General features: G+C 39.0%; 2 protein-coding genes across 2 annotated transcripts; one reads left to right on the top strand and one right to left on the bottom strand.

Moving 5' to 3' along the window:
* Positions 1–3,717: 3,717 nt before the first annotated feature.
* Positions 3,718–7,123, bottom strand: LOC102231689 (sialidase-3). The gene is made up of 3 exons (XM_005802913.3): positions 6,951–7,123; positions 6,553–6,792; positions 3,718–5,890 (listed from the first exon to the last, which is right to left on the bottom strand). The coding sequence occupies exons 1-3, from the start codon at positions 7,059–7,061 to the stop codon at positions 4,883–4,885; spliced, it is 1,359 nt and encodes a 452-aa protein (XP_005802970.3). The 5' UTR covers positions 7,062–7,123; the 3' UTR covers positions 3,718–4,882.
* Positions 7,124–7,474: 351 nt separating this feature from the next.
* xrra1 (X-ray radiation resistance associated 1) lies at positions 7,475–16,505 on the top strand. The gene is made up of 17 exons (XM_023342902.1): positions 7,475–7,610; positions 7,690–7,790; positions 8,877–9,022; positions 9,099–9,170; positions 9,251–9,323; positions 9,407–9,504; positions 10,039–10,187; positions 10,652–10,756; positions 10,843–10,943; positions 11,587–11,708; positions 11,779–11,872; positions 11,956–12,050; positions 12,752–12,850; positions 12,951–13,080; positions 13,207–13,322; positions 13,443–13,548; positions 13,747–16,505. Exons 2-17 carry the CDS (start codon positions 7,769–7,771, stop codon positions 13,890–13,892), a joined length of 1,674 nt encoding a protein of 557 aa, XP_023198670.1. The 5' UTR covers positions 7,475–7,610; positions 7,690–7,768; the 3' UTR covers positions 13,893–16,505.
* The last annotated feature ends 5,206 nt before the right edge of the window (positions 16,506–21,711 follow it).

A 21,711-nucleotide genomic window follows, 5' to 3' on the forward strand; every position in this document is an offset into this window, starting at 1 on the left:
GAAAACTGAAATGAAGGTGAGGATGTCATTTCTTACAAGTAAAATGGGAGAAGATCTCACTTTATATGGGCAATGAAGTGGAAAAATGTTTAAGTGACGTCAAAAATATGCCTTGAGCTTCATAAAGGATTCATCATTACAAAGCCACTACCTCCCATTAGGATGTAAACACATCCTAATGTGTTTTTCTTTTCTTAGTGTGAGCACAGAAAGCTTCGAGGTAATTTATCTTAAAATGAATCTCTACATTTAGTCTCTTCTCTAATGTGTTTTTCCTTAATGTGTCCCCAAAGCCTGCACATCTGCTGAGCCCCATTCAATTCCCCAGACGGATTCACGACGAGTCTGCAGCACCGGCTCAGCCTCTGCTCACAGCTGAGGGAGTGAAACCCCGCCTTGAACCAAAAACTACATCTATAAAAAACTGTACATACCCTATATCTGATGTTAGAACAATGGACCTGCATGCTGTTCATGTCAGAATTGCAATTGTTTCCAAGTTCAATAAGTTCATTACACTCATTTCTACAGAATAAATGTAAAAGTTCACCACAGATTTAAGGTTTACAGCTCTGGAGAAAATGAAGAGACCCCTTTGAAAACCTCCTGGTTATTCCACCAAGTATTGATTTCTGAACTCTTCCTGAGTTAAAACATTAGTATTGTTGTTTCTAAACTTATGAACTTGTTTTCTTTGCATTATTTGAGGTCTGAAAGCACTGCACCTTTTTCCTTATTTTCACCATTTCTCATTTTCTGCAAATAAAAGCTAAATTTTGGCCTGGAATTTCAGAGACATTTTGTCAGTAGTTCATAGAATAAAAGAACAATGTTCATTTTACTCAAATTGATCATATTAAGCGTCCCAAACTGAATGTTGTTATAAATATTTTAGATATGTCTTATGGAAATAATTGAGGAATGGGTGGATTTTTTGCGAATAATTTATTATATCCCACAAAAACATCGATAAGTAGGTGAATCCATCAATACTGAACCGCTGTAAAGTCATTTGTGTAAATCTCTATTATTTAGAGATAATAGTTCTGAGCAGCTTTACCTGCTCATTCACCAAAACACGTCTTTAAAATGTATTTATTTTTTACTAAAAAATAAAGAAGATAAATAAAGTATAGAGTCTGATGCTTCATGATAATCAGCAGCTGTGACATCTCGCTGGTTTTCAAATGAATTTCTATCATTAGCAAAACAGCAAAAAAAAAAAAAAATGGACACAATATGAACCAATTGCTCACAAGTTAATTTTATTTTCTACTAAAATACACATTCCATGCAGGTTTTTAATCACTTTTCACAACAGCCAACAGAAACACAACGAAACGACCTCGAGGCATTTTTCCTCACAACAATAGGCAAATGAGATGTTAAGGTTGGTGCAGTATTTTGTTTTGTGCAAATTCTGAGTGGCTTCTATGAACAGTGAGTCTCCGTCTGCTGTTACGAGTTTTTACTGCAGAGAACCGAGCTTATTGAATCACAGTCCCGCACATATTTACATATTCAGCCTGGGAAAAAAAAGGCCTGTTCACAAAATCATGTTTAATGTGCAAGGAATTAATAAAGTACTCCTTTAGAAATAAATATTAAAGCTCAATGAATTTATTTTTATCTAATGTGATGAGCTGAAATTAGCATATTAGAAACATTAATGTGTTTGGTTTCAAATAATAACTGTAGAGCCTTTTTGGCAATCACCACAGATGCAAGTATAAGCAGTGTTTACATTTTGGCAAAAAATAAAAAATGGTGCGTTTGAGATTTTTTTTTTATTTTTGGCAACGTCATAAATAAGCAGCACTTAATTCTTCTATGTCAAATTTAGAGACATAGAAGTTTTTTCCCTGTCAGTCATGACCATACATAATCCGAGTACAAGGCAGTTCGTCATCAAGAACAACTATAACTTTAAAATAATGGTTGGAATTACATTTTAGCCTGAATCACAGTAGTAATCACAATAAGCTGGCAAATAAAATTATTTTTTAAGATTTATTCTAATGAAAGAAAATCCAGTTGTTGGCATTTCACCCAGGTTTAACTGAATTGCTGCTGTGAATAATTTTCCAGAATAAAAATGACCCATAACTATAATTACATTTGGTAAGCACAGTACTGAGGGCCTCTGAAGTTTATCCAACCTCTTCTTTTAACAATCGCTAGATTATCAATATGACGCCTGCGCTAATAAAAATATGAGTAAAATTCATCACTGATCCCATTCTGGTTGGTAGATTCTCCCAATTCCTCTAGTCAAGTTACATTTTGGGCCCGTGAAAAAGCATGCAGAATGTTCAATTGCATCAATCCTGTCGTAATTTATGTTGTGGGAAATTATTCTCCGTTGTCCTTTACTTTCACACCATCCCAATATATCTGATGTGATTTTTAATAAATAAACCATCCTACATGTACAGCTAGAATTAACTTTCAAGACTTCTTGCGCATTTTTTATGAGGCGCACTAATAAATATTGAGAAAGCTTTAAATATCTGATTTCAGGTCAAACTGCAGTAGTTACATTTTCTAACCACTCAGTTTCTACTAACCCATCATAAGTGCAACTGTGAGCCATTTTTGACCATGACAGTCTTTAACTCACATGTAAACAGTCTATTATTCCTGTGCAGTGCAGCTGAAATTATAAAATACACTTCATCATTTTGACGTACAAAGACAAATAATCCATCCATTTCTTTCTTATCAGGTAAATAATTGTAAATTCTTTCCTTTCAGTAGAAGTGCAACACCTAAAAAATGCATTTCAGCAGTTCTTCACCAGCTCCATGTAAAACTTCATGACATAATTTCAAATGCTTAAAGGGCAGATATCATACTTTATGGGAAAAATAATTATCGCATGGTATTGTTATAAAGCAGATGCAAAAATTTAAAAGCTATAAAATTTAACAGCACTGTAGTTGCATGTCTTAAAAACAGAAAACGAGTACAACAGATGGATGATGACGTGTCATCTGTTTGTTCTTGCACACAAAAAAACCATTAAAAAACTCATGGTGACTGCAGTTGTTTGTGAGCATAAAGTTTATCAGATAAAAAAGTGCTTTTTACTATTTACTTGTCCTCTCAGAGCAAAACCTCTACTGATATAGAGAAAAACAGCTCTCTCTAAACTGTCACCCTGCACTTTCAGTGCCTTTTTTCCTCTGTGTCTGAACTAAATGAACATGCGTCTCACTGCAGCGTCAGACTGAGTGTCTATCAGTAGCTTAACTTCCCCTCCCTCTGCCACATGTCTTTAGGGTCAGAGCAACTGCTAACTCTAGCGATTATTCATTACTGTAGAGCAGGGGTCCCCAAACTTTCTCCTGTGAGGGCCACATAACTTGTCCCTTCTCTGATGGGGGGCCGGGGTCAGTTTGTAACAGAAAAAGTGTGACGATTGTAAGAGTGCTAAACATAAAAATGTATTGTTTTTCAGAAAGCACAATCAAATAACCTTTTCTGGATTCTTCAGAGAAAAAGTCAGAAAATAACACTATTTATGAAATAAATAATAACCAAATAACACTGGGTTCTCCACATAAAAAAAAGGGCTAGGGTCAGTTATATGCATGTATAAAACAGTTACTAACTAGTAGTTAATAATAAATAAAGTTCATTACTAAGGAACATTTATTTCATTGCAAAAGTCCAACTTATCAAATAAAAATGCACATATATGAAAATACTCTGGTATTGTTCAGGGGGCCGGGCCAAATGTGGAGGCGGGCCGCATCTGGCCCGCGGGCCGTAGTTTGGGGACCACTGCTGTAGAGTATTGAAAACATACTGGGCTCAACACAGAGCGCTTAAATCCATACTTAGGGTGCTGGTTTATTAGGTTTCCTAGCTCTCCCAGATTTTCTGGGATATACATCTTTCCTCTATAAGCTGAAATACAATCTGGGAGCCATTTCGTTAATCAATAACTTTCAGTTGTGATCTCACAGCTGCCAAGTGATCAGTGTCTTCCCTGGGGAGGTTTTTTTTCTTCTTTTTTTTTTAAATATTTCCGTAAAGAACATAAAAATTATATCTCATGGGCTAAAAGTCGGGACATAATTGGAAAGTAAAAATGGTGAAAAAAGATTATATATGCTCTTTACAGCTTCATTATAAACAATCGTACGGAGGCGTACTTCAATCTCCAAGTGATAATCTACAATAAGACTGATACTAAGAGTTCAGCTGAATGAGCTGCTTCAATAAAAAATAAAATAAATAAAATAATTAAAAAAAAAACAACTCACATATGTGGTTCAGCACGTTTGGTCTCTCTCATGTTTACCTCCCCTCTCCTATTTTATTGACAGCTTTATGACCCTCCCTGTGACCTTCACAGGACAATGCTGCTGCACAGCTTCCATATAAAACAATACAGCAGAAGGCATATGTGAATTAGAGTATTCTAAATGTAAAGGAGAGGACTGTATGGAGGGAAATCTGCAGACTAGTTTGCAAGGCCCCCTATGATCTTCATTAGAAAATAAAGAGGTAGGCTAACTTTGCTGAGAAGAAAAAGTGACACTTCAATAAGATGCTGCAACGGCTTTGAAGTGCTCATCAAACATGCCACACACAATACCAGCTTTAAAAATGACACTTCAAACACAGCATGCGTAAATGAACCACATAACCTATTAAAAATAACCCTATGCTCTTGCATAATTATAATAAGATGTACTTCACTCAAGGAGACCAGAAAACACATGACTCATGCATTCACTATCTCCAGAATGTAAAACAGTAGTAAACACAGATGAATGTTACAGCACAGCACGTCATGTCATGGGGTGTTTTGATTGGATTTCTTCTAGTGGTGGGATAATATAAGGAGATCTCTGTCAATAACGGCCCAAATTCAGACCATCTTCTTCTCTTTCTTATCACCTGTCTGCATGACATCATTGAGGGAAAAGGTCATGAAGGCAATTTGCTCCAGTTCGCTTTCCTTCCCGCACTCCATCAGACAGGAGAACTGGTCCTTGTCCACATTGTAGGCCAGGTCCGAGTAACCGCTCGGCCCCCTGTGGATGATCCTGGGCCGGTCCCACCCGGACGAGTGCAAGGGGGATCGGTTCAAGTACACGCCCATGTCCCGCCGATTGGACTTGTTGGTCGGGTGCATGTACAGGAGCCAGGTTTGAGTGTCTGGTGAGAGGAGCGACGTGCCGCAGGCCTTGCTCTCGGCGTCGTCGTTGGGAACAAATTCGGGTGCGGGGAAGCCGATGACGCTGCCCTGGCAACCGGAGGGTTGCTCGACAAGCTCCCTGGCCATGTGGGGCTTATCGAAGTAGACGCCGCTGTTTTCGCTCAGGGCTTCACATCTGTGGCCCCCTGTGTGCCGGGCGTTGCAGTAAAGGTGGCTCCTTCCCTCGTGGTCGATGATCTCCGCCATTTCACATTCACATGACTTCTTTTGAAGCATCTTCCCGATACGCCACGTCTGTCCAAAGTCCTCACTGTATATTGACAGCGCACGTGGATACACCGTACAAGGAAGTGGATAGGAACAGCATCTGTACGGGATGTAGTAGGCGTACGCAGGAATGATCAACCTGCCGTTCTCCAACTGAACGCCGTGGCCAGGCCCGACCGCAAACGTGGCCCATTTGTGTATGGCTTCCCCGATCACACTCTCTGTAAGGTCCATCGCCTGGCTCCAGGTTTGCCCGTCGTCGCTGCTGCTCACACAGCAAAGACGGGCCTTGTTCTTACCTGTGACAATCTGCTTTATTTCTGTGGTGTTTCCCCATATGCAGATGAAAAACAGGAAGAGCGTCTTGCTGTTTTTCTCATACACAGGGCAGGGATTCATTGTGCGGTGGTTTGGTAGAAATGCAGTCGAAATCTCCTGACTGGATGACCACTGAAAAAGAAGAAAAAACTCATTTTTATTAGCAGCTTTATGCTTATGAAAGAAACCAAAATTATAAGTCCAGGTTGCCAGAAGTCATTTATGACACATGTGGAAGAAAGTGCTCAGAAATGACCAAAACTTAACTATCTACAATCGACTTGCAAACTAGTATTTTGTGGCAGAAATCCAACACCGAACGTTGGCTTAGACACATCGTCCCCACAGTGGCAAAAGATGGAACCAGCATTGTGCTTTAGAGATGCTTTCCTTTAGCAGAGAAACAGCAGAACTATACAGAGTTGATGGGAAGATAAGATGACCTAAATAAATAGGATAAATCATGCCAAGATGAGGCAAAAGAGTCATCTACTGGAGGTTCACCTTCCAGCAGATAATCTTGGTCAAATCTTATTGACATGTTAGATTGACCTAGTCAAAGTCCAGAAAATCTTGCTAGAAAAACTCTAGAAAATCTCATTCTAGCTGAGATTTTCTATCAAGATTTGAAGGTTTCTTTTCTCCAAACAATCAGACTGAGTCTGAGCTACATAACTTGAAAACCTTTTTATAATTTTCCTGTCGGTCTATCACACTGAATCATTTAAAGTTTGTTTTTGCAACGAAAATTGAGAGAAAAGACGTGTTGCGTATGAATACAAAGGTGCAACAACCTGAACAGATCCATCCTCTTGGAGCAATCCTCTTCTCATAACCAGACGTTTGGCGTCGTGGTCATGAAAGGTGGTTCTTTTCTCTGCAAAGGCGAGGAATGTGTGACAGTGCCTCAGGTAGAGCAGAGCTGGAATCCTGTATGTGATCCCGCCTGATTCCCTCTCAAACAAAGTTGTTTTAGGGGGCTCCTCGACGCTCACACTTTTGGATGATTTGTTCCCCATGGCGGATGAGAGTTCCTGCAACAGAAATATTACACACACGAACACACACCAGTCTTTTAGAGTCTTGCAGCAACAACCTTTGACAGAAGCTCAGAGTTCACACTCCAGTGCTTCCTCCTCACGCACAGAGACGCCGCAGCGCGTAAACACCGAGCAGACAACGGAGCCCTTACCTTCACCTGTCGCTCTTGACCTGCCTCTAACCTCGGCTCGGCGTTACAGAGTCCATTTGGCTGCGAAACCAGGAACCTCCGATGTTCGCGACAGTGATGCTGGAGGTTCATGCAGAAACGAAGACGTTAACGAAGCGAGAAGTTCATTCACACTCACTTCCGGGATTGCTCCGAACGTGACGTCGAGTTTAAATGGACGCGTGAGGTTTTCGGTTTGTGTTTGTCTCATTAACGCAGTGGAGGCGACGTTTAATTGTTGCTAACAATGACAACAACAATTGAAGCCACCTGGTTGGGGAAAAAAAACAGTAACAAGGAAATAAATTTCATATTTACTTATCAAATATTGCCGTATATACTCGCTTTCCGTCACATTGATGTGGCAGGGTAGTATCTTAAAGATTCAGCTACTCTTTGACGAGTCCTTCTTCCGCATGTAAACCTCTTTTGCTACCGCCACCTGCTGGATGAGAGGACACACTCTCCCTTTTCAGTCTGTTGCTAGGATACAGAGCGCTAAACTACTCCGCATAAGCTGTACCGAAACATCCGGTAGCTTTAAAAAACAGGCGTAAAAAGTTGTTTGACGACAGGAAAACGGGAAGACTTTACCTAATACATTTTCTACAGCTAAGAGACCACAAAAAGGAAGGAAAGAAGGTAAGGTAATTAAGGCATATTAATTAACTGCTCGAAAGCAACACAATGTTTTTGATTTTATGGTTACATGACTCTGCAGTTTGCTAAGAAAACAGGAAAAACAAGGACAGGATCACAGAAGACCAGAGCAACAGAAGAACAAGAACGTACAGAAAAAGATGAAGAAGATTAATAGGAAAGGTGAAAACAAGGAGATTTTTTTTTTTTTCATTTATTTTAAAAACTGCTATGACGACCGGAGTGTGCGTCACACATTCTGTCAAATAAGCAAATGAGAAAATAGCAATGTTGTGTGATTGCACAGTGGTGCAGTTGGGTGTTGCCTTGGAGCAAGAAGGAAAGCATTCAGTAGGCTTAAAAGATCTTAAAAAGCAACACATTATCTAAAGACAAAATCTGACATCTTTCAGTGAGGAAAAGGTTACAAAGTCATGTCTGAGGTTTTAGCAGTGACCCGTCCAGAAGGTTAAGATAAAGAACCCAGAACAATATGTAATTGTTGAATGGTTGTGATTCAACAATAAGAAAGAGACTGGGGGAAATTGTATATATGGGAGAGTTTCAAGACAAAAACCACCAATACAAACCACACAAAAGCCTGTCACATATTTCCAAAAAACATCTTGATGTTGATCCCTAAGAACTTTGAGAAAATACTAATGGCACGGCCTGAACAAGTTGCCATTTTGATTGAAATGACTTTAAACTTAAGCACAATTATGTGTTGAAGGAACTATGTAGCAGAACGATGATGTGACTGATGTACAGCAGGAAATTGACCACTTAATGGTTAACAGAACCCAAAGTGAAAGCTTTGGTTTGGCTTAGTCAAAGTCAAGATCAAGTGTGGCTCATTTTAAACAATCTCTTGGACCAAACATCCTCCTCAGCAAAATTAAATTCTTGTTACCAATTTTCACAAAAAGCAGATGGCAGCCATTATAATGATTAGCTGCTTTTTGTATTTACTCAGGTTATCTCTGTCAACTAATATAAACAACTATTTTATTATTTCAAGCAGTGTAGGACTTCTGTCAGTAAAACATCCACCAGCCTGGATAAGAAAATGTTTCTCAGTCATTTCTAAAGGGTCAACAAAAATATTTTGATGTTTGGAAGAATAAAAGGGTGTTCAGAGTTACTCAAGTACTGTATGTTATCGGCTCTCATTATATAAAAGCTAATTTTACTGTGTTTTTTGAAATTTCTGAAAATAAAAAAAAAAGTCTGCATCTAAGTTCTTTTTTTTTTTTCTCCAACTCGCAGAGGCTGGTTTTAGGGTTATCACACACAGAAAACCAAAGCAGCAGAAGGACAAGAGCGTGCAGAAATGGACGAAAACGACTCCTACGAAAGGCGTAAACAAGGACGGTGGGGCTCCAGCTCAGACCACATTAGATGGACGCTTATTGGTGAGAAACAGCAGCATGTCACTGTAATTTAAAATCGCTGTACTGACCGTAGTTAGTTATTTATCTGCATGTCCAGCTCCAGTTACACTGTGTAGATAAGCCGTCCCACCTCTACTCCGTCGACATCATAGAGCGAAATCTGACTTCTGTAAGATTTTTTTTTTTTTACACTTTGCATTTGATCTTCTGTTAGTGACGATGACTAAATAATCTCCTGAACTCACGCAGGTCGAGCCAGAAGAGCTGAAGGCCTTCGTAAATGTAACCTGCGTTGATGCAGCTGATAACTTCCTCTCTTTAGGTGATTCATTTCACACTGATTCGTCTTCAGGTAGATTTTCTTCCTTTTCTATTCACCGCCTAAAACCCGGTCGTCCTCTGCAGGATCATTCAGCAGCTTCACGTCTTTGAGAGAACTCGATCTGACTATGAATAGAATCAAAAACATGGATTTTGATGTTGCTGACTTCCCTCATTTAGAGGTAAGATCGCCTTAAATGAAAATAACCATTGATTGTAAAAGTATTCAAGTCATTTCAACTTCTTCATGTTTTGTATTATACAACCACAAGCTCCAATTTATAGTAATAGGGTTATGGGTGATAGATGAACATGAATTTGTGCGTAATGGCAATTTTTTTTGTTACCTATATGCAAAATGCTACGTGTGGTGAAAAATCGACTACACACAACCCCGAATAAAGTGAAAAATGACAGCATCATCCTGTGCAGGTGCCTTTTTTCAACAGACCTAGTCAAAGTCCAGAACTAAATTTAATTGAGGATCTTGATAAGTAAAAAAATGCTTTTCAGATTCTCACCTGAAAATAGCTCAGAGTTTGAGCTATTTTTTTTTTTGACACAATTCAGTGTCTACACAGACAAAGCTGGTAGGGAAATACTAAAAAAAAAAAAAAAAAAAACGACATAGATCGAAGATTGTGGTTTTAAAGAGACAAACCGAGAAGGTTTTAGGATGTGAATATTCCTAATGCAATGTGCTTTAATTCTCACAGGTCTTAAATTTGTCCTTCAACAACTTACAAGCAGAGGATTTACTACAGTTCGGTCAGTTTCCACATCTCAAAACTCTTCATCTGACCGGAAATGAGCTCAGCTGTCTTCCTCCCAACTTTGGTCCCTCACACAGCGACCAGTCTGACATGTAAGAACATCAGAGACAAAAAAGGCTATTTATAATATTTAAATGTTTCTGTTTAAACTTGATTGGCTGAACACGTGATGAATGCGCTGTTTTTTGCTGACTGCTCTGCAGCATGTTATTCTGTCAACACTGACATCCTTTTATGCCATAAATCTAAAAATAAATCCACTCCAGCAGTATATTTCTTGCAAGTTCAACCCCACACACTGAACATACTAGTTTATTGGCCACAAACTCTGAAGTAGTTTTAAATCTGACCAAAAGGTGGCGTACAAGTGCACCAAATTTCTATTTCTGTTTCAAACCATCTACTCTGATACACTTTAAAACTGCTCAGAGCTGGAATTACCAACCTTCTTGCCTACATTATTTAAATTTACAGTTTATTGTTAGTGTGGGCATAAATAAATCTTATAATTGAAACAAATTGCAAACATTGTCTTTTTTTGTTTTTGTGCTTGCAGGCTGTCTGAAGAGGGAGCCAAACAGTTTGAGTCTCTTGAAGTCCTGATGCTTAACTACAACAGCCTGACCTCTAGCGTCTTCTACAACCTTAGGAACCTGAAGAGGTCTTTATGCGGTTCAGTGTTTGTTATTTTATACCTAATGCAAACTCCTCTTATCATCTACTAATGTTGGTGTACATTGTGCACAGGCTGAAGCACCTAAACCTAGAGGGCAACCATATCACAGAAATACCTTGTAAGGAAGTGATGGAGAGTTCAAAACCCGCTTTGAGGGAAGGCGAAGAGGAAGGTAAAAAGTGCAGTTCTCAATCCGTGAGATTAGGAGATTGATTTTTACCTCCATTATCATCATCATCATCCGCTCTATGACTGTGAGGAAGATAAACGCGATCCTTCATCTAGTTTTTTGTTTGCTTGTTTGTTTTTACGTTGTAGCTAATTTGTAGTAGACATTTCCTCACCTGTGAAGATCAATGGCATGTTCTCTTGTCTTTCACATTTTGGAGAGTGCTTATTAGGGAAGGACCTTTGTGTTGCTTTCCCCAGGAAACCAGAGAGTTTTGCATCATTACACTGTAAAAAAATGAATAAATAAAAAAAAAGTCTCTAATTTACGGTAAAATACCGGCAGCTGTGGTTGTCAGAATTTTACCACATTTATGCGGTAAAATTCTGGCAACCACAGCCAGAGTGTAGTTAAGTTATGGGTTACTCAATCCATAACTTAACTATGTAACAAACAAATGACAAAAATGCCCAAAAGTTATTTTATAGGTATTGCAACATGTCTCGGGCTGTTTTGAAATGGCAGTGGAGCTCACGTTGGGCACATCACCAGTCAATCACACACAAACAACAAAACACAAGTGTGGATGGTGCTGTATCATTAAAACAAATAAACCAGGATTATCTCACGATGTCTCCCTTTTTAGACATCGAGTCTAAAATCGACCACCACATTGAGATTATGGAGATCCTTCACGTGCTCAGGGAGGACAGGTGTTCCAGTGTGTTGCTGCCTGAGCTCCAGTGCCTCAATCTGGCCGACAACCAGGTGAGCGACGCGTCTGTGTTTCAAACCGTCTGTGGTCGTCGGTCACGTCTCATCAGCGTTCTGCCGTCAGATCGCCTCAGAGGAAGCCGTGGTTGCTGCTGCTCTTTTCCCAAAGCTCTGTGAATTACATATCCACTGCAATCCTCTAACCACACAGAGGAGAGGTATTTCTGCATTCTGCCAGATAGTTGTCGAAGGCGGTTGCTGGATTGCTCAAATTCATTTTCGTGTTTTTGTCTGAACCCAGGAGAAACGGCTTTACTGACTTATTTCCTTCAAGACAAGCTTGGAATAAAGATAAAGAGAGAGAAGGATGAAGATTTTCTACAACCTCCCCTGAAGGTGTGTGTCTATCCAGGATGGAAGGTGGGGTGTGTTCTGCATTGACAGGAACGTTGAATATTTGGACTCGTGAAGACAGAGTGACCAAATGAGAGATTTTATTTCTCCACACGCAAACTCCAAAATTCAAACATGAGAAGAATTGCTGAGGTTTACATACCACTTTAAGTTTTTTTTTTTTTTTTACTTTTATCATGTTACAACCCCGCATTTCAATGCATTTTATTGAAAATGAAGTTCAAATAAACATCTGAAAAGTGCGGCATGCATTGTGTGCAGCCCACTTAAGTTTGTACTTCACAGACAACTGTTGCTGAAATAACACCGTCTCTCCCAACTTTATATATCTATAGCCAGAACCTTTGTCCGTTCTTCTCATCTCGAGTTTTGCAACAGTTTTTCTTCCAGGGGTTGTTGTCCTGCTTGGCATTAAAACTTTGGCCCAAACTGAAGTTTTTTGCAGCCTCTAACGTTTCTCTAACTTCTTCCATTGCCTAAATTAAATCCACTCATCTTCCCATCAGTTATGTTTTGTACTCAACAATCCTGTAAACCTGAATTCAGCTGTTGCTGGTACTTTGTGTCTTTGTCCTTATTTCTCAAGATGTTTTAAAATCATGTTTCAATTTCCCTCCACTTCACAATATTTTCCGAACGATCATATTAAAACTTAAAACTTAACGTGTGTGAGTCTCTTTCAGGACAAGAAAAGAACAAAAAGTGATCTGAGAACAATACGACCCGAGGACAAGAGTAAAGGCAAAAGTCGGGAAAACGCAAAACGCTTCTTCATTACTCAGGTTTGTGCATATTTACTGTTTTAACGTTTCAAATTCTTAAGCTCCCGGTGGGTTATGTCAGATGACTCCCCCTTCACACGTTTTCCTGCTGTGTTCACAGACAGAAGATGAAGCTGAGCTTCAGCTGGCTTCTTCATCGAGTCAGAACGCATCTGCACAAAACAGAGCCTGTCCGGGACGACCCGTACGCTACGACATGATAATGGATGTAAAACCACTTCCCTGCATCGGTGCGCAGCGATAGATATGGTTCTCTCTCTCTGCAGCTGTGTAATATCCTGAGAAAACAAAACTCTGACCATACATCCATCCCGGAGGGAATCGCTATGTGCTTTTTGCTCTTTTCCTCTCAACAGGAATTCAAACAGCTGTTCGGATGCTGGATCAAACACTAAGGAATCTGAACATCTACAGAGACTCCAAACCCAGACTTGATAGCATCCAGACGCCATACAGCGAAATGAAAAAGAGGGTTTGATTTTCCTTTTCTTTTCTTTTAAGCTTTTCACATGCACATCAATGCTTCCAGGCTGTAAAAAAAAAATAAAAATACCAATGTGCTGTTCCCTTCTTCTGTTTGTTCTGGGAACAGATAGAGGAGCTGCCACCTCTGAGACCAATAAAGCAGCCGATCCAAAGGGTTGAGGAGTTGCTCAAGGAAATGAAAGACAATAGAGCAACAAAAGTTGTTTCCTTAGGTATGCAAGTGTCTTCTGAGTTCTCGACATATTTTAGCGTCCGTTGCCGTTTAACATTCACACAACCGCCTCTTGCCAATAAGACGTACTTTCTGCCTTACTGGAAGAAGTGTAAAAAAAAAATTTTTGGCATACAGTGGCAGAAAGAACTTATCCAATTCGATCTCACATTATTGTCATTGTGTCTTTTCTGGGCAGGCAGTGTTATTCACAACAGAGCAGCAAACAGTAAGGACCACAGGGAAGCTCTGTTTCTGCTGAGGGAGTTGAAGAAAACACACAGGATGGTCCATGACAACACAATGGAACAAGAAGCCAGATTTCAGTGTGAACATCCACATTAATACACGCTTTTCTTATGCAGGAGCTTTTTTTTATTATTATTATTAGTTTTGACCAGATCTGCACCCTGATGCTGTTACTGTGAGTGGAGTGCAGTGAAATCAATCCCACTTCACAGACAACAAGACATGTTGAGCTTTTATTTATGCTTCATTTAACAACAAGTAGATTCTGCTCAGTTAACAGAGACCCTGAGAACGATATGGAAGAGAAAACCATAGATGGCATCCAGACTGTTCAGGTTGAGCTGTAGAGAAAATGTGCCTGCAGTTGTGACTTCATCTGCAGAAAATGTATTTATCTTAAGCTGTCTTTTTCTGACGGTTCGGGGCAGCTGCCTGCGCCACATCTGTGATCGCAGTTAATCTTCTAAATATGCATTATAGGCATCAAGCAGAACTTATTTTGGCGAGAGTTACTTTTTATTCCTTGCAGTGTGAGCAACATTTGTAAGCTTTGATGTATTTTTCTGCCTCAAGGAAACGAATCATGGTAAACGGAAAAGGCCTTCCTTCGAGGTCTGCGGACTCATTCAAGTTGATTCTAATCTGGTATCTGTTATGATTAAAATGTCTTGTTGGTTGTATATTATCCTCTAACCTAATTATTTACAACCCGTGTTATCAGGACGGAGCACAAGCACTTTGGAACTGGAAGTGCTCGAGACTTTGAACAGACCTCTGCGCAGCTCAGTATGATTTATGATCCACATTACCGAAACAATCCCACTTTGGGTTCTGGAAAATTAACAAAGACGCCTTACGACTACAAAAACCAAAACCTCATGCGTCGTATTACAGCAGCCATTGATTGCAGCTATCTTAAATTTCCAGTCGTGTTCTGCTCGCGCCGTTCGTTCGCTTGTTTGATTTCACGGCTCATATGATTTCCATTATTTGTCTTCTGAGCAGCTTGCAGATGTGGAATGCACATCCAGCCTCGGCGGGATGAATCGGCTTTAAGCGTCAGGATATTTCAAGTGGGGAGTTTTGCATGTTTACATTCATATTTATATTGAATGTATAAATATTTATCTCCTCCTGTTTGTAATGAATAATAAATGAGCTGTAAACATAAAGTGTCCATCCACCAATCAGGTGCATCAATCTCAATTTGGAAAAGTCTCATAAGTTGTCAATGAAATTCATGCGACCAAAAGCTTGAATTATGTTTTTACTCAAAACTAAAAAACTAACTGAAGCACAAAGTCTAACAGGTTAGTAAATATATATATAAAATGATTTATTTATTAAAGTCACTATTGTCCTGAAATAAAAAAGGGACATAATAAGGACAAATGTTTCAAATTCTCAGCTGTAAACTGTTTATTGAGGATGAGTCAAACTAAAAAATGAAAGCTGATGAAAACCTCTCAGTCAGCAGCGTTTGTGCCTCTGATTCTGGGAATAAAAAGAAGATTTATTTGGACTTTGATGACATGTTTTAACCTAAGAAGGTTGATTAATAGGCAGGGAGAGGGGCATAATGGCTCTGCTGCGGCTTGAGCTCATTTACTGGTCAATTTACTGTGAATGAGGAGAGTGAACAAAACTCCCAGCATCACCAAGCCGCAGACACCCGGCACTCCTGTCCACAGGAGATCCCATTTTTAAAAATCTATGTGCGTTTACTCATTTATTTCAACATTTTGTTTCTAAAACCACTCAAGAAAAAGCCATTTGAGAAAATGTTCACAAACAAGATGCATTTATTCCCCACACAGTGAGTCCAGCTCATAACACAATCTACAAGACAAACAAAATGTTGCTCTAAAAGTGATAATAACGAAGAATGTACCGCTTTAATTTTTGTGTGAAAGCTGCGTCTTACACTCTGCAGTTCTCTTGTGCAAGAGTTTGTTGTACACGTTTATGAGCTCCTCAGTTCTGGCCAGTGATCGGTTCTACAAATGGTTTTATTTTGCGAGCGCGCTCCTCGCCTCAAACATACAAAACACTCCAGCAACCTTCCAGGAATTAAATTGACCCACTTGTGCACATTAAAATGACGTGCCAAGACACAAAACCTCCTTTATTTGCACATTTTGACCCACATCAGGTGGTTTTTAAACCTCCAGCAAACACGGTAAGATGAACCAGTTGATGTCTATTGTGTTCAGTCCAAAACAGACACATTTCCATTTTCCTTTTTTTTTTTTTATGGGTGGGTTTAAGGCAGAAAACCTGAGAAAAATTATCTTTGAGAATCTAATAAGAATGAATTATAAAAGAATGTGACTATGCTAAAAGGATCATCTCAAAGCACAAGATGATCCTCCAAATAATCCTAAGCATTAGTTATCGTTTTCACTGCAGCACTTTCAGCTGGAAGACTAAACCCATTAAAAGTACCAGATGAGAACATATGAAACTCCAATCATGCTGAACAAAATTGACCCTTTGGAAAAGTTTGGAAGTATGTGGGGTTTTTTTATAAGAAGCATAAGATGAAATTTCACATATTTCACTCCTGAAGTTGAATCTATTACCTTATTTGTGTATTTTTGCAAATGAAATTTAAGTTACTTAATTGCCACAGTTATATTCCCATCATGCAGCGAACTCTCGGATGGATGGGATTTAGTGTCGTGATGTAATAAAGGAAAATGCACATTGTTTCAGTTTGCGACTGGTTTGTTTGCCACCTTGAGGGATTTTTCCATTAATGTTCCTGCGTTGCCTATATGAACAAAAATCTGAAGATTAAAATATCGCTTTTTGGTTGAGAAAAGAGAAAGCTTGAACAGTGAATCTTTAAAAGCGGAACAAAGGCCGGCGACTTTATGATGCTTTTAAAACTCTTCGCCCTGCACTGCAGCTTCGCATTAGGCCTCATCTCGAAATTTATTTACAAAACTAAACTGTTTCTGACTGCATGCATGTCACATGAAGCTATTCATACATCTTGGAACATTTTCAACTTATAAGTTACAAGGTTTTGATTTTGTTGTCATGCCAGAAACAACGGGGGGTGTTTCTGTTCCACTAAAGTCTCTAAAGTGAATAAAACAAAACTGAAGTCATTGTATTTGAAAACCAGACCACCTATTGGAGCCAACGTTTAAATTAAACCACACAGGGGATGATGGTTTTGCGGTGAAGTCCATAAAGTTTTTTATGTCCCTCTTTAAAACTCACTTTTTTAACTTGGCTTTTTGTTTAACTTTACTTGTTTACGCATTGTCATATTACACTTTTTTAAATTATTTTTATCTTGCATGATACATGTTGCTGGTTGAATTTATCTACGCTCTAAATCACTTTGGTCAACTTTGTTGATTTTAGATGTGCTATAAAAAAAAACCTTTTTAATGTAGAATTGGAGAGATTTAAATGAGATACCAACTGAAAGGCTGAAGAGTGAAGTGGAAGGCAAGTTATTTTTCAAAGTTTTTATTTTATTTGCAAATCATGGTGCTTTGGAGATTTATTTTATTTATTTTTTTTGCATTAAGGGAATCTTGGCTGATCCAATCCTTCCAAATAACCAATTAAAATAAGGAAATGAGAACAACAAACAGGGATACCAACGGTCCTCTGACTGCAGCCACTAAACCGATAAAAACTCAGTTTGGAAACAACTGATAGTTTTTCATCTGGGGTTCATGCATCTCTTCATGTTTCATAAGCCGCCCTTGGCAGCTACTGATTGGAAAACCACCACTAATTACAACTGCCAGTCCTTTGGGTTTTAAAGTGTCAGTATGAGGAGACGATATATATATATATATATATATATATATATATATATATATATATATATATATATATATATATTATTTTTTGTGCAAACCAGGTCAAGCTCAGTCAGACTGCAGTGGATGCTACATCAAAAAAAACAGGCCTCTGCTGAACTTTCTCTTCCCCTCTTTCTTTTAGCACGAAGACATGATGAGACAAGTTAATAACTGGAAACACATTTTTACCCGTGCTTCTTTGTGATATAAAAAAAATCTGGCAGGGGAACTGGAAACTCCATCCAAGAGCAAAAAACAACAGGAACAAGGTTTAGAAAAGCAACGGTGGTCTGTGCTTCAGGAAGGCACATCTTTAAATGTATTTTCATTTTTTTTTAAATCCGTGTTACACGTGTGTGAACATGGGACAGTTTAACTGCAGTTGCCGCAGCAATCAAGATTGAAAAAATGTTTGGGTCTGAGTCTCGGATTGAGAGCCGGTAGCTTTCAGAAGAACCCAGCAGAGGCTCAGACATCAGATTTGGCTCCGGGGAGAAAAGGCTCAAATACCTCATCAACACTCCTCATTACTAAAAGTGCCAAATGAGTTCACCACAGGCTGGACCTACTCATTATGTCTTTTGAGAGACAATTGAACTGTAACACACTTATCGTGTCGATGCTGGAAAGGCTTCGGACGCTCTGAATGGGGCCTTTTATGAAACGTAGGCCAGAACTGTGAAGCTGTTCATCGCAATTCAGCCTCTCGTCCTGTGTGAGGGGAGGAAGGCTGAAATGTCTTAAATATGTGCCCTGCTATTGTGCACGATTTCCTGGAAAGACTCCAACAGTCAGCTAAAAATGATCAGAGCCAGCTCAATTAGCGAGTGGATAAGAACTGAGGGGGGAAAAAATCTGCTCGATAGATTTCGGAAGTATTTTGATGAAGTATAAACTCAGGGGTTCTGCTGAGCACCTTTATCAGCCATGAAAGCAAACACATCTATCAGACTCAATTAACTTAACACAATTTGGCCCTCTTGGAATCAAAAGACTGCCCACTTGATTTAAGTGCTTCAGTGCCTCTCAAATACTGGCAAGGAATAACTTGAGCTGAAATTTGTTTGCAAGATTTTGATTGCTGCAAAAACAGCGAGAAGTAGAGGAGTAAGGAACGTGATCTTTTCCTCGCTCTGCGTGACGCCCTCTGATTGTCTCGCCTTCGACTTCGCATGCAAAAACAAAAGTATGACTTTTACAATACAAGCAGAAATGTGTCGCCTCAAGTCGAACATTTTCTGCTTTTTCTCTCTGGATCTGGGTGAACAGGGTGAGGAACTCATACACAGAGTGTGTGATTTATGCCCACTGACTGCCCCCGGCTGTTTTATTTGCCCGAGCCAAGACTAAGCATGCATAGCTGAATTGGCCCACAGGACTTATTCAAACATTCACGGAATGCCAACTGGAGGGATTTTCTGCAAAAACGACAGATAACAAAACAAATTTGCACATTATTTACCTTGATGGGAAAGGATGCGCTGGAAATTGACACTTAAAGGAGTGAGGTTTTTACATAAGTGAAATTAGATGGATAAGAAAGACAAGCTGACAGCTGCTGCTTAACAAACATGCTGCTTAGACTGTCAACTTTACTTTCAGAGTATTATTGCCAAAATAAAAGTGGTGGGTGGCATTACTTTATGTTCCACATCATGAGTATTTGTGTATTTACAAAGCGCCACATCTGTCTTCTTTTGTAAAGTGGAGCAACAGTTTGCGGAAACACATGTACAGAGCATCACTTTAATCTCTATACAGCAGGACTGGAGTTTGACACCCCTGCTCTATACAGTCACCCCCTGTATATTTATTTAAACTTTATTTAAACCGTATGATATAACATTTTCATAGTTTTGTGACCATAACTTTGTGAAACCTTGGAATATTACAAAACTTGCCTACTGATCACAACCTGTCTGATGCCTCCATCCATGCAAACCGAGTCAAGCTGGTCTGATTAAAAACTAAATAAATGCATTTTTATTAAGGGAATTGTTCAGAAGTTTTGAAGTGAGTTTGGGTAAAAAGTTTTAAAGGTTTGAACTTTTTTTTTTTTTTTACCTGCGGTAGATCGCTCTCTTGGTGTCTTCTTTTGCAGTGAATTCACAATATTTGGTTTCAGAGGCTGAAGCTAAAACAGCAGCAAGACATGTGAGGTCATTCCTTTTCACGTAGTAAAAGCATAAAAGTACTGGCATAGAAAAGTATTTAACAAAAAATGAAGAAAGTACCGAGAAAAGAAATATCTTTGTCCAAAATAAATCAGTCTTCTAAAATAAATCAGGTCATTTTTATAGTCTCGGGTTAGGTTCAATTAAGTTGTCATGATTCATTTTGATTTGTTTTGCTGAGTCCTAAATGGACCATTAAAAATCCAACCAGACTCATGATGACTGAACTAAAAAACTAAACGCATAATAAAGAAATTTCACTTGCAGTTCCAAACATATTTAGACCATTTTTGACTCACCTATTGTCACTCCAACTAGATTAATCATCTCCCATGTAGCGCCTACTACAATCAGAAGGAGACAACTTAGGTTATGACATTATATTGTGATTTCTAGCAACTTATAATAATTTACCTTACTGAGGAGATGAAACTGGAGTTGTTTTAAGACACTGGATGTAAAGTTATCTTGTCTTGCAATCATCTTCAGCCTCCAGCATCGGCTGAATTTATGCAAAATGTCGATGCAAAGATAATATTTGACTGCTCATAAGGAACCTCACTTCAGAAATGCTGATATTTTCACAAAAGCTAAGAGTTTAGTACTCTCAGCGTAAGTTGTAAGTTGTTTTGTTTTGTTCTCACAGTTTTCAGCCATTTCTTCTTCTCTCTGGGCAGCGAGGAGGAGAAATGGCTGCAATCAGCTGGGTCAGAGAGCAAGATAATATGAAAGCTCTTTTTTTTTGTGAACATAATGAAGCCGTGGAGGGGAAGTGCGTCATTTTCAAAATATTGGTCCATGCCTTCGGTGAGAGCTGGACAGAACTGTCTGATGCAAAGTGTGAAAGAAACACAGTGGGCCATTGTCTAGAAGGGAGGAGGGCGAGTGGAGGGAGGGAGAGACAGGGAGAGCATGTCAAAAGTTCACACAGAAGGGAAGCAAGGTTTTTCTGAAGAGTCCGCTCAGTCGACTGGATCTGCAGTTGCATGGTGACTGAGTCATGGGAACCGCAGTTATAAACTGACACCTGTTGATCAAGCAGGGGCTGCAGAAAGACGGCACACAGAGCGGTCGAGCAGAGATCCGCCTCTGGTGCCAACAGTTCACTTCACAGGAACGGTATTTAAAGGTTAGGACATCGCCATGATCAAAAAAGAATCGCTTCGGTTGGTTTATGTTGAATCAAAACAGATACCCCTTGAGGGGGCAGATACGACAGAACAGTTATTAACCCCCGAAATAAAGGCGATAAAGGCTTCTGTGGTGCAAAACAAAACTTTACACCAAAGGAAGACTTTTCAAACAAGCCAGCAAAGACGGATCTAAATGAAATCATGATCTTAGTTTCGTGGGGAATATTTTAAACTCTCTAATAATCCTCTGAATGTTTTTTTTTTTTATTTGCATCTTATTCCATTTATTAGTCCACATTTGTATTTGTTTGCAAACATTACAGGATGGGAGCGCTTTTACATGACTGGTTTAAAGATATGATCTTCTTTAATAAATGCGCATTTTCTTTTCATAGACATTTTTGTTGACTCAGTAATGCAATTCCTTATGCACATTTGTCTTTTCTTCAGCCAAAGTTTTAATGTAAAAAATTTTTTTTTAATGGTTCATAATGTAAATTATCCATTCTTGCTCACTTTATTGCGATAACTCAAGGAATTATTTACCATGGCTTTGTGGTTCTGTTTTGATGTATGCTTTCAAACCAAAATAGCAATGGAGGAAAGTTATTTCATTTTGTCTTTGTGTGTGTAAATGCTGTGACTGTTTTATTCAAGGTTATCTTGCTTTGACAATCTCCCGCCAGCTTGTTTTGTTGGCTCCGATCTTTTCTCGGCTTAAAATTTCATCTGATGTTTTAACTTCTGTGTGTTTTTCATTTCTGAAGACTTTGTGTTG

This window comes from Xiphophorus maculatus, chromosome 11 (genome assembly GCF_002775205.1).
Source record: "Xiphophorus maculatus strain JP 163 A chromosome 11, X_maculatus-5.0-male, whole genome shotgun sequence".
NCBI lineage: Eukaryota > Metazoa > Chordata > Actinopteri > Cyprinodontiformes > Poeciliidae > Xiphophorus > Xiphophorus maculatus.

Coding starts and splice junctions, on each gene's coding strand:
- LOC102231689 (XM_005802913.3), bottom strand. CDS start 7,061: ATGAACCTCCAGCATCACTGTCGCGAACATCGGAGGTTCCTGGTTTCG. Junction 6,793..6,950: donor GTCAAGAGCGACAGGTGAAG/GTAAGGGCTCCG, acceptor TTTCTGTTGCAG/GAACTCTCATCCGCCATGGG. Junction 5,891..6,552: donor AAGAGGATGGATCTGTTCAG/GTTGTTGCACCT, acceptor CTTCTTTTTCAG/TGGTCATCCAGTCAGGAGAT.
- xrra1 (XM_023342902.1), top strand. CDS start 7,769: ATGAAGAAGATTAATAGGAAAG. Junction 9,023..9,098: donor CATTAGATGGACGCTTATTG/GTGAGAAACAGC, acceptor CTGCATGTCCAG/CTCCAGTTACACTGTGTAGA. Junction 12,051..12,751: donor TTCTACAACCTCCCCTGAAG/GTGTGTGTCTAT, acceptor AGTCTCTTTCAG/GACAAGAAAAGAACAAAAAG.